The 16,541-nt window shown below is 38.0% G+C and overlaps 1 protein-coding gene across 3 annotated transcripts in view; it reads right to left on the bottom strand.

Annotated features, from left to right (window-relative positions):
• KIAA2026 (KIAA2026 ortholog) overlaps positions 1–16,541 on the bottom strand; it is a 50,477-nt gene that overhangs the window by 21,269 nt on the left and 12,667 nt on the right. For all 3 annotated transcript variants that reach the window (XM_057401186.1, XM_057401184.1, XM_057401185.1), the window contains one exon: positions 7,625–7,701. In XM_057401186.1, the coding sequence (XP_057257169.1) occupies positions 7,625–7,701 (77 nt within the window). The remainder of the gene's footprint in view (positions 1–7,624; positions 7,702–16,541) is intronic.

Genomic DNA, 16,541 nt, shown 5'->3' with positions numbered 1-16,541 from the left:
AAACACTTGGTAATGTGGGACTTGGAAAATGCACAATGAAGTTCAATCAAATCCAAAAGCACATGTTATCGCTTAGTGCCACCATTTGGTTTTTATTTTTCTTACAGTATTTTCAAACATTAAGAAGGAAAAAAAAAAGGACTTTATGAAAGGAAGAAAATCTAGTAAGAAAATCATTCTTCAGAAACAAATTCTTCAGACATGGCTCATGTCTGCCTGGAGGTTTCCCTTTCAAAATGCACGTATTTCTTAAAACTCCTGTGACTGACTACCACAAATTTGTCTCAAGTATAGTAATGAGCTGGAACAGGTTTCAGTACTAAACAACTCCCTGGTGAATTAAAGCTAGCTAGCTCTGGACGACAAATAATTACACTTCTTACAATTTCTTCCTGAACGTACCTTTATGTGCTTACACGGAGTATAACCTAGCCATGTCTGTCAAATCTACCTACCTATGTTTTGAAAAGGTATTATATTCTTCTTATTCCTGTCTTTAAAAATTGCTTTTTACATTTTCCCTTTCAGAACATGGATATTATTTCCTTTAGGATTTGTCAAACAAAAGTATCTGTATGTTTGGCTTACCGTCATTTAGGGCAATTAAAGACTTAATAGGTTCTTTCAGTTTATTGTATAGTAAGACCTGCTTATTTTTAAACACCCTGAAGTGGAAATGTTTTCATTAATACCGAAAACATGCTGAAATAGTTTCAGAAAACGAAATCCAAGCTGAAAAAAAAGCAGCAAACCCACAAAAATTCTTTTAGCATACAACTACTAATTTTTTCTCCAAGTAAGTAATTCATAACAATGTATTTTTACTTTAATTACACATGCAGTTTGAGAATTGCAGCAAATTAATATTTTAAAAACTTACTTTTACTATTAAAACACAGAACTAACACTTTTAGCAAAACACATAAATGTCAGAAGTGTCTAATGCATACATGCCGGTTATTATTTTCATAATCATATATTACATAAGTATTTTCCACAGTTTATAGTGTTCCACATGGCTGAAAAGACAAACCTTTCGAAAGCTAATGTAGCATATATTGTCTACAGCAAGACAGTGCCAATTTCCTTATTTATTTGCCATATATTATGTGCTCTTATTTGTCAAGTTTAAACTGGCAAATGAGAAAAGATTCTGGCACTGTCTTCCTGTAGACAATGTTATGTAACATTAACTTGCAAAAGGTTTCTCTCTTAACACAAAAAATAATATTACTATGTGTAACTCTACTAGGTTCAACATGCGTGCCTGTCCAAACACATAAGATGTAAACTGGAAGCCAAATACTGGCTTTTATTTTCCCATCTGGCCTTCAAGAAATCTATGATACTGTATTAACACACAAAAAGGTGCAAGTTAGTCACATGAGGCCATTGACAGAATAAAAGCATTGATAAAGATTTTCCCTATGCAATTATAATCCACTCCTTTGACTTTATAACTGATAATTCAGTTTTTATATTTTATCAATGCTTTTTCTTCTGTGAGATACGTTTAATTCAGTGTACCATAGATCAAAAATCAAGCAGAACTATGAACCAAAAAAGATGCTGTCTTCATTTGCTAGATGTGGGTGAATTTCTCTCTCAGAACCCTCTTCTAGAAAGGCAAGAGTTAGCAAGGAGAAGGGTGATTTCACTATTGTTAGCTCAGTGCTGTCCTGGAAATACCAACTGTACCTTTGCCTCTACCATAAAAAGGCTCCTATATATCATCACACAATTAATGTGGCCAAACTTTTCACAGGTCCCAGTCCTATTTCTCATTTCTGGGACACTCACATGAGATGTAAGGATCAGATCTGCAAAACTGTTAAGTGTGTACCAATCCAAACTGCGGAAGTGTGGAGCACAATACAAACATATCACTTTTAGTTGTCTTGGGGCTTGGGGTGACTATAAAAAGTAATGAAATCTTTAAGTCCCAATTCTCATCAGAGGAGGTGTATGTTTCAAGCTAACATCTGTGTATCAGTTATATGCTGGTAAAACAAGGAAGGAAACAGCAGCTCAGTTTAAGACGATTTATTGTCAAATGAGTTTAGTATTTGAAATACTCCAATACTGTACCGCAAACCACTATAAAAATGTTCAAGGAGAAACATGTATTTCTTCATTCACAGAAGGATTTGAGATGAGGTACTAAAGCTGCACATTGATTGGCAGGAAGCTATTTCTGTACTTTCTCTCACTTGGTTAACATTTCCTATCTTACAAGATGAAGCCCGCATTTTGAAGGAAAAATGAGAAGAATAGTAATGAAAAAGTGTAGTGTATTTTGTATGATAATTTTAATATGGAATCTAGGTGCTATTTCTCATAATGTGACTCAATGTTTTAGTGTTCTTTGTTCATGGTTGTTAACTCACTGAATTTAGTAATTCAATTTTCTGCAAACACTGCCTTCCTAAATTGTTTGTTATGTTTTAACAGGTAATTTAACATCAAAGCAAGAAGAAAGGTATTAATGTTACAAACTAATCTTTCTGTCACATTGTGACAGCTCACTTGTAGTTTCACATACTGCTCTTGAAGAACATGCCTTCTTATCATTTATACTGAGAAAAAGGATAGGAGGAGGAAAATGTTCCCTTTATGACTTACCAAAGGCAGTGAAAGATAGTGCCTGTTCTCTAGAACACAACATGGTAGCTTAAAGATTCAGGGTGTTAATATTTCCATTAATGTACAAGTCATGTAAATAGTTACGTATATACTAACTACAATACGGATGTTTTCACATCAGGCACAGTATTTTCTACACATGAGCTTAATTTTCAGACAATAAACATCCTGTTTTTCAATGGAATACAATGGAAGCTTCAGGTATTCAGTATTCCAGGGGACGTCCAAATTCAGTGTTCAGCCTCAGTGATCTCAAAGACCCTCACTGACTCCTAGAACTTCCAGGAGGAAAGACAGGAAGTCTCCCCAGACTTCTGTAGAAAAGACATGGGGACCAAGCTCTATCCCAGCTTGTGATTCTCCCATGATCCATTTCTTAGAATTTATAAATGAAATACTTATCATTATAAAACCAAATCTAATCTGTGGATCAAGTTATAAATACAAACCTAGTGTACTCCCCAGATCACTGATGCGCCACACTTGCCCCTGTTTACTTCAGCCAACCTTTTATAGCATAAATTTTTACACACTTCAGTGAGGTCTCATACTTAACTTAGAATCATAGAATCATAGAATAGTTAGGGTTGGAAAGTACCTTAAGATCGTCTGGTTCCAACCCCCCTGTCATAGGCAGGGACCACACTAAACCATGCCACTCAAGGCTCTGTCCAACCTGGCCTTGAACACTGCCAGGGATGGAGCATTCACAACCTCCCTGGGCAACCCATTCCAGTGCCTCACCACCCTAACAGGAAAGAATTTCTTCCTTAGATCCAATCTAAACTTCCCCTGTTAAAGTTTTAACCCGTTATCCCCTGTCCTATCACTACAGTCTCTAATGAAGAGTCCTTCTCCAGCATCCCTACAGCCCCCTTCAGATACTGTAAGGCTGCTATGAGGTCTCCATGCAGCCTTCTCTTCTCCAGGCTGAACAGCCCCAACTTCCTCAGCCTGTCTTCATACAGGAGGTGCTCCAGTCCCCTGATCATCCTCGTGGCCCTACTCTGGACTTCTTCCAAGAGCTCCATGTCCTTTTTATGTTGAGGACACCAGAACTGCACACAATACTCCAGGTGAGGTCTCAGGAGAGCAGAGTAGAGGGGCAGGATCACCTCCTTCGACCTGCTGGTCATGCTCCTTTTGATGCAGCCCAGGATACCGTTGGCTTTCTGGGCTGCAAGAGCACACTGAAGCCAGCTCATGTGCATTTTCTCATCATCCAACACCCCCAAGTCCTTCTCCGCAGGGGAAGAATCTCTTCTTTGCCCAACCTGTAGCTGTGCCTGGGACTGCTCCGACCCAGGTGCAGGACCTTGCACTTGGCATCGTTAAACTTCATGAGGTTGGCATCAGCCCACCTCACAAGCGTGTCAAGGTCCCTCTGGATGGCATTCCTTCCCTCCAGAGTATCAACCAAACCACACAGCTTGGTGTCATCGGCAAACTTGCTGAGGGCGCACTCAATCCCACTGTCCATGTCACTGACAAAGATGTTGAACAAGACCAGTCCCAACACCGATCCCTGAGGGACACCACTCGTTACTGGTCTCCAGACGAACATTGAGCCATTGACCACAACTCTTTGCGTGCAGCCATCCAGCCAGTTCTTTACCCACCGAGTGGTCCATCCATCAAATTGATGTCTCTCCAATTTAGAGACAAGGATGTCATGTGGGACAGTATCGGACACTTTGCACAAATCCAGGTAGATGACATCAACTGCTCTACCCCTGTCCATCAGTTCTATAGCCCCAACATAGAAGGTCATCAAATTGGTCAGGCAGGATTTCCCCTTAGTGAAGCCATGCTGGCTGTCACCAAGTACCTTGTTGTTTTTCATGTACCTTAGCATGCCTTCCAGGAGAATCTGCTTCAAGATTTTGCCAGGCACAAAGGTGAGACTGACTGGTCTGTAATTCCCTGGGTCATCCATTTTCCCCTTCTTGAAAATGGGGGTTATATTTCCCTTTTTCCAGTCGTGAGGAACTTCACCTGACTGCCATCATTTCTCAAATATGATGGCCAGTGGCTTAGCAACTTCATTTCCCAGCTCTTTCAGGACCTGCGGATGGATTTCATCAGGTCCCATGGCCTTGTGAATGTTCAGGTTCTTAAGATGATCTCGAACCAGATCCTCTCCTACAGTGGGCCTAAGGTCTTCATTCTCACAGTCCCTGCATTTGCCTTCCAAGTCTTGGGTGGTGTGGTCAGAGGCTGTGCCAGTGCAGACCGAACAAAGAAGTCATTCAGAACCTCACCCTTCTCCAGATCCAGGATAGCCAGTTCTCCTGATAGCTTCCAGAGGGGGCCTACATTGTCCCTAGTCTGTCTTTTATTCGCTACGTACCTATAGAATCCCTTCTTGTTATCCTTAACGACCCTAACCAAGTTTAATTCTAACTGGACCTTAGCTTTCCTAACCTGGTCCCTAGCTTCCTGGACAACATCCCTGTATTCTTCCCAGGCTGCCTGTCCTTGCTTCCACTTTTTATAAGCCTCTTTTTCCCTTTGAATTTTCCTCAGCAGCTCCTTATCCATCCAAGGAGGTCTCCTGGCCCTCCTGCTGCACTTCCTTCTAGTTGGGATGCAACAACTTCAGCTTAACCGTATAATGATTCTAAGTTATATTTTATTTCCTATGAACCTGCTCTTTTATTGCTGCCAGCTCCATGTGGTAAATGTCCAGACAGCCCCTTTTGAGATTTAATATAAACCATAGCTGACAACCCTGAAATTGTTAATAATACAGTTAAACAGAAAACATTAAGTTAGACAGTTGCTTAAAATGTGCATGTTCCTTTTTTCCTTAATTATAGTACAGGTAGGTTTATATAGGTACATGAGGGAAGACTGAGACAAAGCAGTTGTTACCAATCCTAAACTTTGTAACCGGAAAAGAAACCTAAACCCCCCCACATTAATGTCTCTTCTGTACAGCAATATAGTAACTGTCATTTCTTTAAAACATTAATGAACAGTAGTTATGATAAGCTTGTAACTCATAGTGCCTCTTAACAGGAAATAGGCAACAGCCAACTAACTCCTACTCTTTAAAGATGCAAACTCACTTCTCAAACAATTTTCAAGATATGGAAAACAAGACATGTTTTTTTGTGTCTTTTTATTTGGTAGAGAATTTAATTTGCATCTCCTTATCTTTTGTTTGGTTTTGGTTTGTTTGCTTTGCGGTGTTGAGTTTTGGTGTTTTCTTTTAGAGCAACCTTGAGCTAAGAAATCAGTATAAGGTCTGAAATCACATAAAAAGGGGTGATTTTTTTGATTAATAATCAGTTTTAACAATTTTAACACATATTGAAAGATTTATTAATAATAATTTTATCAGCTTTAATATCAAGTTATAATTTTCAGGTAAGGATCTATACTGAATTACAGGACCTAGTCTTACAAAATAAAGTGCTCTGTGGTTTTGGTCATTTTTCTAATAACATTTGTAGCCTGCAAGGAGATAGAACAACTTACAGATTTTCATTTACTTACTTTCTTTCCAAAAGAACGGATGTTTAGGTATGAACAGTAATATTCCTACGGTTATACTCTCCCTGGAATACTTCAGGGGGCCTGCATACACTCAAGCTCTCTTACCAAACATTTAAAAAATACACACTCACCTTCAAACAAGGTCACATAATTTCATAAGGCTTATACATCCACAGTGCGGAGCAGAGTATCTTGAAGCATACTTTACTAGGCTCTAAAAGTCCGACTAGTATTCCGAATATACTTTAATACTGGCAGATACTTCTAGCAGTCATGCCTGCCCTCTTGAAAAAGGCAGGTTAAACTCTTAAAAATTTCCCAAAGAGGAAACTGCTCATACTAATCAATTTTAGCTCTACCTAGAACAGATGTAATACCTAGCTTTGACCAAAAGAGACAGAATTATTTTGTTACATTTAACATTTTACACAGGTAACTATAAGAACGTTACTTTTACAGCTGGATATACAGATTACCTTGGTTAGATAGAAAGCTGGGCTGAGTTTGAGATAATGTTTTAGACGGACTAACTAAATACAGCAGTTCAATATTGTAAAAAAATATTTCTAATCTAACCATGTATATCCATGGCAAGCAGGTAATACGCTGGGAAAAAGAAAATTTTTAGACACTGTACCTGCTTTCTGTAGCTGCTAGGAAATATTTTAGTTCCTACCATTAGAATATAGCCAAAAATCAGTGTATACTTAAATATTAGTCCTTTCTCAACATTGACTGTTACTAGCCAATTTTATCACCAGAAATTCTGCTAGCTCCACTTGAAACACTTAATTATCATCCATGTGAGGATGTTACGGAACAGTCATGATTTAATGTGGGTCTATTGCTCAGAATAGCAGATTGGTTTGTGAAAAAAAAAATTATAGCCAAAGGAGAACTTCAATCCAAGCGTGCATGCATGCATGCATAAATTGTGACTTTGAACACAAGTACTGTAACACTTCCATCACAGTACCATAAAACCACACTATCACAGTTAGCACTCTTTTCTTAGTGATCTCTGGTCTAAAAGTCATGTGCCTAAACGTAGCACACAAGATGAGCCCAGAAGCTACCAATTTTTTTCAAGTCCTTCTAGTAAACCAAGCTAGATTTCAATTCAAGGCCACCAGTGTCACACCTCATATAAAACACAAGTATTTTCATCCCAGAAAATTACATCTACTGTAAAAATTCCGTTAATAACTCCTAATTTTTACAGGTTTTGTCCTGTAACAGATGTATCTCAGATCTTAAACAGTATTGTGAAATGGTGTCTAAGCTCCACATAATGAAAACTGCTAAAACTTTCTCTACCAAGAAAAGGTGAAATGCACTTGAAATACACAATCAGATTAAAAAAGTTGAACTAGAAGAAGGAAATTCATTAGGATTTCCAAGATCTCTATCAGAAACTAAAGGATTTACTTCACAGACATTCAGATTTTAAGTGCTTAAAATGAAAATCAGAATAATTTACCTGAAATTCTGGTATGGTAGACTTTGTGACACCTTTCCTCTTCTTTGTGATTGCTTTTTTAGATACCGATTTTTTCCCTTGTAAGATTAAAAGAGAAAAGCTTCATAATGCTGCTTGTTATTAACAAAATCAAATTACATATAGACCTGAAAATTAAACTGTAACTAACAAAGGGTTAGGTCTTAGGCTTAGGATAAGTCATGTAAACATGATGAATCATAAATGAACCCCGTAAAACCAAACATTAGACAAGTATCTGTGTAGGAGAGTCTTTTAGGAAAAAAAAAAATAAAAAAAAAGAAAAAAAGAACAAATCTGCTACAATGCTCATACTAAAAATTTAAGTCAGAAAACAAGATATTTACACCATTTTGAAAGCCATGAAATTCAGATGTTAAGCCACAAACTTAAGAAATATAGCATCTTACCTGCAAGATTTGTTCTCTGACACTGTAAAGTGAACCACACATCTGTATCTTATAGTAGAAAATACCCTAAAATACTGGCAATATCTAGAAATCCCTCAATGAACAGACTTAAGTTACCAACGAAATCAGATTACTGATTTGTTTTTTCTGGCTGTAGCAAAATCTAACATTTTAAAAGGAAGCAAACTCCTTCCTAAAACGCCCTTCACAACCACTGTGCTATATAAGAATATGGAGGTAACTAAAAGCATCTTTGAAGGTAAGGCAAGTGCTTTACTGCCTACAGTATCAGGGTTCACAAGTCACATACACTTAAATCAAGTAGCTATTTCACCAAGCCCTATATGCAAGATAATGGAGTTTCTCATATGGTCATTCTACGTTAACATCATATATCGAAACAAGCCTACACTCTAAAATTACTGTCACTCACACTCAGGAGTCCTAAAACACAAAAATCCTTACAAACAAAACAAAACAAAACAAAGCCCCCCAAAACCACAAATATGTGGAATTTGTTGTCAAATAGAATCATTACAGGCACTTGGTAATAACAGAAACATGTGCAAACCTGGTTATTTATATTAATGAAAATATTGGCAGCAATTGCATTTAATTTTTTCCTAATACATACTTGCTTATGTGTGCAAATGCATATACACATATATACATCCCTATTCACAGATGCCTAGCATGTAAATTTTCAGTTTATTACAGCATCCTATTTTCGTTTTACTATACTGTGAGCTTCCTGAACACCTTACCCAAATCTGAAATAAAATACATTTATGAGGTGGAACACAAGACTCGATGGTATGGTCCTAGGACTACAGAAGGTAAGGACCTGGATTAGAAACTCTACATAAAATTAAAACATTAAAAATAAATAAACCAATCTAGATTTGAAACTCTACATACTGAACACATAATAAAGTTCTAAAAGCCCTAAACTAGCAAACAAAAACACTCACAGGCTTCACATTACAGGACAAGTGATAAAACAGAGAAGCACGTTTATTAGAATAATAACCCAAACATTTTAACAATGTGAAAAAAAAGACAGCATTTTTGTTATGTATTTTATGAATCCAGCTGCATTGAAAACGTAATTGCTACTACTGCAAACAGTACTATCCTCCTAACAAACTAAATCAGACATCTAATATAAGCATTCTTGGCAAACTGACCCAAAAAGAAACCTGATCATATGGGAATTCCTCGTTACAGCCTGCAAAAGAATGTTACCTGGCAAGAATGTGAAGGGATAAAAACATAGAGCAGCTAGACTGTCTTCTTTCTTTACAAAAAGATTTGAACATGATTAAAATGAACATTTACATTTTACTTGAACATTTCAACATAGAAACACAGAAACAAATAGGTTGGAAGAGACCTTTAAGATCATCAAGTCCAACCTTTACCTCAGGACTGCTAAGACCACCACTAAGCCATGTCACTGAGGGCCTCATCTACTTGTTTTAAGAACACTTGCAGAGACAGTGATTCCACCACTTCCCTGGCCACCCTGTTTCAGTGCCTGACTAACCTTTTGTGAAGAAATTTTTCCTAATATCTTTTCTAATCTTGCCCTGGTGCAGCTTCAGGCCATTATTTCTTGTCCCATCACTTCTACTTAGGAAGACATCTCCTTTCTCCATCTTTCTTTCAGGTAGCTGTAGACAGCAATATCACAGTATCACAGTATCACAGTATGTTAGAGATTGGAAGGGACCTCGAAAGATCATCTAGTCCAATCCCCCTGCCAGAGCAGGAACACCTAGATAATGTTACACAGGAATGCGTCCAGGCGGGTTTTGAATGTCTCCAGGGAAGGAGACGCCACAACCTCCCTGGGCAGCCTGTTCCAGTGTTAAATATGGTCCCCCCTGAGCCTTTTCTTCTCCAGACTAAACAACCCTCAGCCATTCCTCATCAGACTTGTGCTCCAGACCCTTCACCAGCTTCACTGCCCTTCTCTGTACCCGCATCAGCCCCTCAATGTCCTTCTTGTAGCGAGGAGCCCAGAACTGAACACAGGATTTGAGGTGGGGCCTCACCACTGCCCAGTACAGGGGGACGATCACTGCCCTGGCCCTGCTGGCCACACTGTTGCTGATACAGGCCAGGATGCTGTTGCCCTTCTTGGCTGCATGGCCACAAGCTGGCTCATGTTCAGCTCCATCAATCAGCATCCCAGGTCCTTTTCCATAAGCAGCTTTCCAGCCACTCTTCCCCAAGCCTGGAGCATTGCATGGGGCTGCTGCGGCTCAAATGCATGGGGCTGCTGCGGCTCAAATGCAAGACCCAGCACATTGTTTTGTCGAACCTCATACCACTGGCCACAGCCCATCGATCCAACCTGTCCAGATCCCTCTGCAGAGCCTTCATTTCCTCAGTAGATCAAAACTCCCACCCGACTTGGTGTTGTCTGCAAATTTACTGAGGGTGCACTTGATTCCCGGATCCAGATCATCAGTGAATCAACTGAATAACACTGGCCGTAATATTGAGCCCTGCAGGACACCACTAGTGACCAGTCACCAACCAGATGTGATACCATTTACCACTACTCTCAGGCTCCACCATGCAGCCAGCTTCCAACCCAGCAAAGGATCCACCTATCCAGGCCATGAACAGCCAATTTCTCCAGAAGAATGCTGTGGGAGACAGCGTCAAATGCTTTACTAAGTTCCAAGCAGAAAAATGTCCACAGCCTTTCCCTCATCAACCAGGCGGGTCACCTTATTGTAGATCAGGTTGTTCAAGCAGGACCTGCCCTTCATGAACCCATGCAACTGGGCCTCCATTTTCCCACACATACTGTGTGATCACGCTTAGGATGACCTGCTCCCTGGCCTTCTGTAGCACTGAGGACAGCCTGACAGGCCTGCTATAGAAAAGCCGGCTGGAAGGAATAGCTTGAGGTCACCTAGTCTGATTCCTTGTTTCAAAGCAGGACTGCCATGAATACCAGATCAGGTCAGATGTAACTTGAAGAACTGTAAAGATGGAAATCTAGTTACTGAGCCACTGTTTCCCTTCTACCTCTGATAATTTTTGTACTGAAATTACTTTATTGGCTTGTCTACATGTAGAACTCTTAACTGGTTTATAAATTATGGCAAGTAAAAACAAGGGATCAAGAGGCAGCAAGCAAGGATGTGCTAAATTTGAACAGATGACCTGAAGAGATCATGCATATAAGCTTCCTTATCAGAAATATTTTTTCTTTATTATTTCTTAGGGGTGCTTTCCTAACTCTGATTGCTTTTAGTCAGCAAGTACATTTGTACATTGTCTGCTCCAAAAGGTACCACGTGCTGCGATTCAAAATTCATCTAGCTGCTGTCAGAAACATCACTTCCTGAAGTAAATTAAGCCATTTTAAATGGTCTCTTTACCTAGGATTACATGTAACGGAGCTCTTGAAGACCTCAGCGGAGTGGTTTGAGAAGTTGTCATTCACAGCTGATGTCTGTCCAACCCCTTAGTGATTTTACCCTCAACACAAAATCTATGCCTGCCTCAGCCTGGAAGTTGAAGCTATATGACTACTCTGTAGCAGCACAGATGAAGCGTTTGTACGGTTATGCTACATGCAACAAGGCCAGTAACTGGTAGAAGCAGACATCCCTCACCATTTCTTTTGTTTCTGCTGAATGTGTCAGCTTTTGGTCTGAGAATTTAAACTAGCAAATCTTGATACATTTTTATTTTGGAAATCTGATCCTTGATTAATTTTATTCAAGGATTTTTCTGCTTAAAGGTAACTGAACTGGAATAAAAACAGACCCAGATCTACGGATCTTTCAAATTTATTCCTTTTAAATAACCATCAATGGAACACTTCTGTTCTAAGATTCCTTGGAGATCGACATTTTATTACCCGAGAGTCCCTTAGCCAGCTTTGCAAAAATTCTTAGACGTTATTTAAGTTCAGCAGGTCCAGAAGATGCCTGGCTGCCCTAGGTTTCCCTTTCAAGCCAAAACAAGTTCCACAGATGGGATCACTGAACACATGTGCAGGCTTAACAAGGTAATATACAAACTAGGTCCCAACACTAGTTATGAGCATCCAAAAACACACTAGGGAGATCAGATGCAACTAAACAGAAGGCATCTCAAGTTGGTCCTGCCATCTAAAGGTGAAGACAAAGGAACAAATAAATGACATTTCAGATCTCTTCTAGTCCTATTTTAGGCACATAGAAATGTAGACAAATAAAGCACTAAGCCACAGAAATGCTCTTGACACTTGTAAATTACCGCAGCAAACACAATACAACCAATTTATAAGTTCTCATAACAAATAATTTTGACTTGAAAACAGGAACATTTTCACAGACGTAGTAAGTTTATTATGAACTATGATATTTGAGTCCTTGTGGCTCCTCGAGGAATTAATGTCAATTCATGTATTAAATTACAAAGTGAAAACAAAACAATTTTTAATAAAAAATATTTTAATTATAATTCTAAATAAAAATGAAATTTCTACTGCATATGCAGTAAAGCCCCATTCATCAACGGGGAAACGGACGTTTCTGATATAAAACACTAAATCAGTAGTATGTGCCACGATAAAAAAGTGAGCCCTGTCCAACTGCAAGAATTCCTATTTTCTCATTACATTCTAGCAGCAACTCCACTCAAAAGTTCTCAAATTGAAAAGCTGGTCATACAGCTTCCACCTCACAAACTTGTAAGACACATTTCATGGCTTTCAAAGATTTGGCAACTACTGAGCATGTCCTGTTTTCTCTGTATTCTGCTAATCTTCTCTCCTGCTCCTAACAGTTCCTCTTTTAGAAAATACAACTTACAGTGATCTGGAAAACAAAGCATTGCTAATGACTTTTGAAGGTTCCGCACTGCCACAGAATATGCTTTCATACAGTCAAAATAGCAAAGCAAATCTGAACAAGAGCATTAGTAAAGCTGATTTACAGAACAATGTAAGTAAACCCAATAAAACCTCAGTGATATATGTTTCTGAAGATACTGACATTGCAGCTTAATGCATTAAGTACATTGTTACAACTTGGTAGAATACCTCAATGTTTTCAACAGGGTTACCAGGCTATTTGTTCAACACCTAGAGGCTAGGCAACACTACAGTGAAGTTTTTTGCAACTCTGAAGACAAAATATTAAACTACCAAGCACAGTACATCAGACACTACAAAACTGCTGCTAGGCTGTTAAACTGATTTCTTCACATTCAAGCAACTTTTTATTTCACAAAATGTATAAAATATAGTGTGAAACAGAATTTGAGCAGGTGGACTGCTATGAATCTTTCAGAGCATAAGTATAGGGTATCAGATTTACACCAAGGTTCTTCTAAAGCTGTGCACTGTATTAGTGTTTCTACACCAGTTGGAATAAAAGAGATTCAACTTACACTTACTTCAACCTCTGCTTCAGGACACCATAGTTATTTCAAGCAGTCTCTGGCTGTTTGAAACAGTCCTCCTATTTTCTCAACCCTACAGATGTTCTGAATTTCATCCAATCACTGTTTCAAGCATGCAACCACAGAATTCTCATGCTTCTGTACCATATCTTGCACTGCAGTCTTTGTTGTACTCCATGATTTACTTCAGCATAGCTGTTATACTCCAGACCCAAAAAGCCCCTCACCACTGTCACAATCTAATTCAACAACTTACAGACTAATTTATCTAACACTTAAAATTAATGTGTAGCATCCAACTTGTTTACATAATTACTCTGATTCTGTCTTTTCACTATACTCAGTACTCTGTCAGTAACTGGCACAGTATGCTGCCACAGTAATAACCACGACCTTGTTCCAAAGTCACAGACTGAATACAGTGATTACATCTTCCTTTTCATAACTTGTAAGAAATGCTCATTGATGTGGCTATGTTCTCCAGTCAGTTTTGCTCAAAATAGTTACAGGAAGTTTTCAGCTAAAAAAACCACACAACCAGTCTATATCCATGAACAGTATCTTTTGAATACCTCTGATACAGCAATCAGGAGTGTGTAAATTATCTCAACAAGAAAACGAACTGTGACTAAAAGTTAAACTTAGCTGCCTTAAGGAAACAACAGTCAAGCTTGTTAAAAAATTTTACATTCCTAATGCTCTCTTCTACCTCCTGTACTTTTAAAGAACATTATAAAGAGCAATTATGGCTATGATCACATTTAAATCAAATGTTTTTGTGAATCCAGAACAAGTTTTACCAAATCGCTTTCTCTGTTCTACATTATAAGTCTATCTCTAAGCAGAAGATAAAACTGCAGAACAGCTCTGAGAAATACTACCTAGCATTAAACATTATGAAACATTACAGAATAATACGGCATTGCTATGAATTCAATCCAATCCTGTCCATTTCAGCCTAACAGCTACAGGACTAACAGACTTAACGAGCATCGGAAGAAAAGCTCTTTTCTTGTAATACTGCAAAGTCTTCGGAAAATTTTCTCCAGTGATGTTGAAGTTTGCAATGAAACAGTAGTCAGAATAAGAAGGGAAATGCCTGAACATATATTAAGAGATAAAGGAAAAGAAAGTACCAAAAGAAATAGATCCTTTCGTATCACGCCCAGGACAACGTCTGTCACCTGCAGATGAAAAGGAATGTTTTATGTCCTCCACCTGAATGGCAAACACACCATTTGAGCATGACTAGCAGAGACTATTAGATCCATCAGATCAAGTAGTGAGAGACACAGGAGAAGTACAAGTAGAGAGAACCGTAGGAACTTCCGTAATTTCTCACAGAAGAGACACGTCTCCATGTGCAGACAGGTTTGCAAAACTGTGCAAATACCACCAGAATAGCCAAAAGAAAACTGTTACTCTTTTCTGGATTTCCACCTGCATTGACACATCTCCTTCCTGGCTAAAATCAAACGAATGGGAGTAATGCTGTACCTGCAGTAACCTCTGATGAAAATGTAAATAATTAAAACCAAGTTGAGATGATTAATGGCATCTTATACTGGTCTACAGCTACAGATATTCTTATAGACAGTAATTATTTTCTATATTAAATTACATCTGGTAACATTAAGCTTCTTATGACACAATATGGAACTCGAAAAAACAGCGGTTCCTGGCTTCTGTTGAATTTACTACTCAGTCATGTAAAAAACACAAATTAAAACTAAAATAACTACTGTTTTAATTCTCATGGTTTTAGGGGTATGGAACACTAGCTTGTGTTCCATAAAATCTTTTGAAACATATCTGGTTCCTAAAATACATTAGGATTAGGTCAGGGACCTACTCAAGATCAAAAATTTTTAACCGCTACAAACTAAAAATTAGAAATTAAAAATATGAGAATTTTCACTGTGATTATAGGATATATTTTTATTATAAATACAATCATTCTGTGATAGGTGTTTATGATGCATTTCTGTAAGAATAAAGTTTAAATTCACACTGCCAGTATCTACAGTTCTTCTAAGAGCACTCAAAAATTTGTCTCTTCATCTCTAAAAACACAACATAGCTTTTAGCTATAAATACCTCAAGATGGAGGCAAACAGGCAACTTTTTTTAACTTTTGGGGTTTTTTATGACACACGTAAGAAAAGCCATTATCACAGTGAATATCATCTCTATTAACTTCAAAGGCTACTTTCAAATACTGAGAACAGTGGTTCAAAACAAAAATCTATTAAAAAATTACACATGCTGTTCTATGAGCATTGCTTCATTTATAGGAAGTACATTTTTAGGCATGTGCTATAAAATGAGGGTTACAACAAAGACTAAGGCCAACTTTAACTACTTTCACAGAAAAAAAAAAAGTCACTTGGTCCCATTTTTTTTTTCCTAATAATTTCTATAAATTAGAGAGCCCTTATTTTAAATTTAGGTTATTATTCACTTTGTGGTTGTCTGATTTAAAAAATGGAATGCGATATATTTCCAGAGCTAACAGTCACAAAAGTGAATGTAAAATAAACTTCTTTTGCTGAATACTGCACCTATGAACTTCAACTGTAACTCTTAAAATTTATGTTTAGATGTGGGCATTGAAAATTTTTGGAGGGAGGAAGTTGTGATTTATATGGTAAGACACTTCTTCGAGTATTCTGCACAAATATTTGGGATCTAAACATTACTTTTCTTAGCTTTAAATTTCCATTGAATTTCTAGGTAAAATGCATTAGCATCAGATCTCTGAATTCCCTTACGTTTAGAAGAAGTTTTGTTACAGAGATGTTTGGTTTTGGCTCTCTGCTTTTAACTGAAATCCAGTATTTACCTGTCAATCTACACTGATTCTGAAAATAAGCCTGTTGCTTCGAAAAATATGTTTGAAGCAGCCTGCTGAAATCTAGCACAGATAGCTTAGCCCCTGAATGAACAGGACAGCAGACCAAGCTTTATGGTGCTTTATACAGCATTAAAATACTACCCGACAATGGAAACTGACTTAAGGACTTCCAACTTCACTCTCCTAATTTTAAAATTTTCCAGTGAGCTAACTGGAATTT

This window comes from Pezoporus wallicus, unplaced genomic scaffold (assembly GCF_028554395.1).
Source record: "Pezoporus wallicus isolate ANWC-B61680 ecotype Strahan unplaced genomic scaffold, APGP_CSIRO_Pwel_v1 contig_8208, whole genome shotgun sequence".
Taxonomy (NCBI): domain Eukaryota; kingdom Metazoa; phylum Chordata; class Aves; order Psittaciformes; family Psittacidae; genus Pezoporus; species Pezoporus wallicus.
The sequence above is the reverse complement of the archived record's forward strand: the minus strand, read 5'-3'. Positions and strand labels throughout refer to the sequence as shown.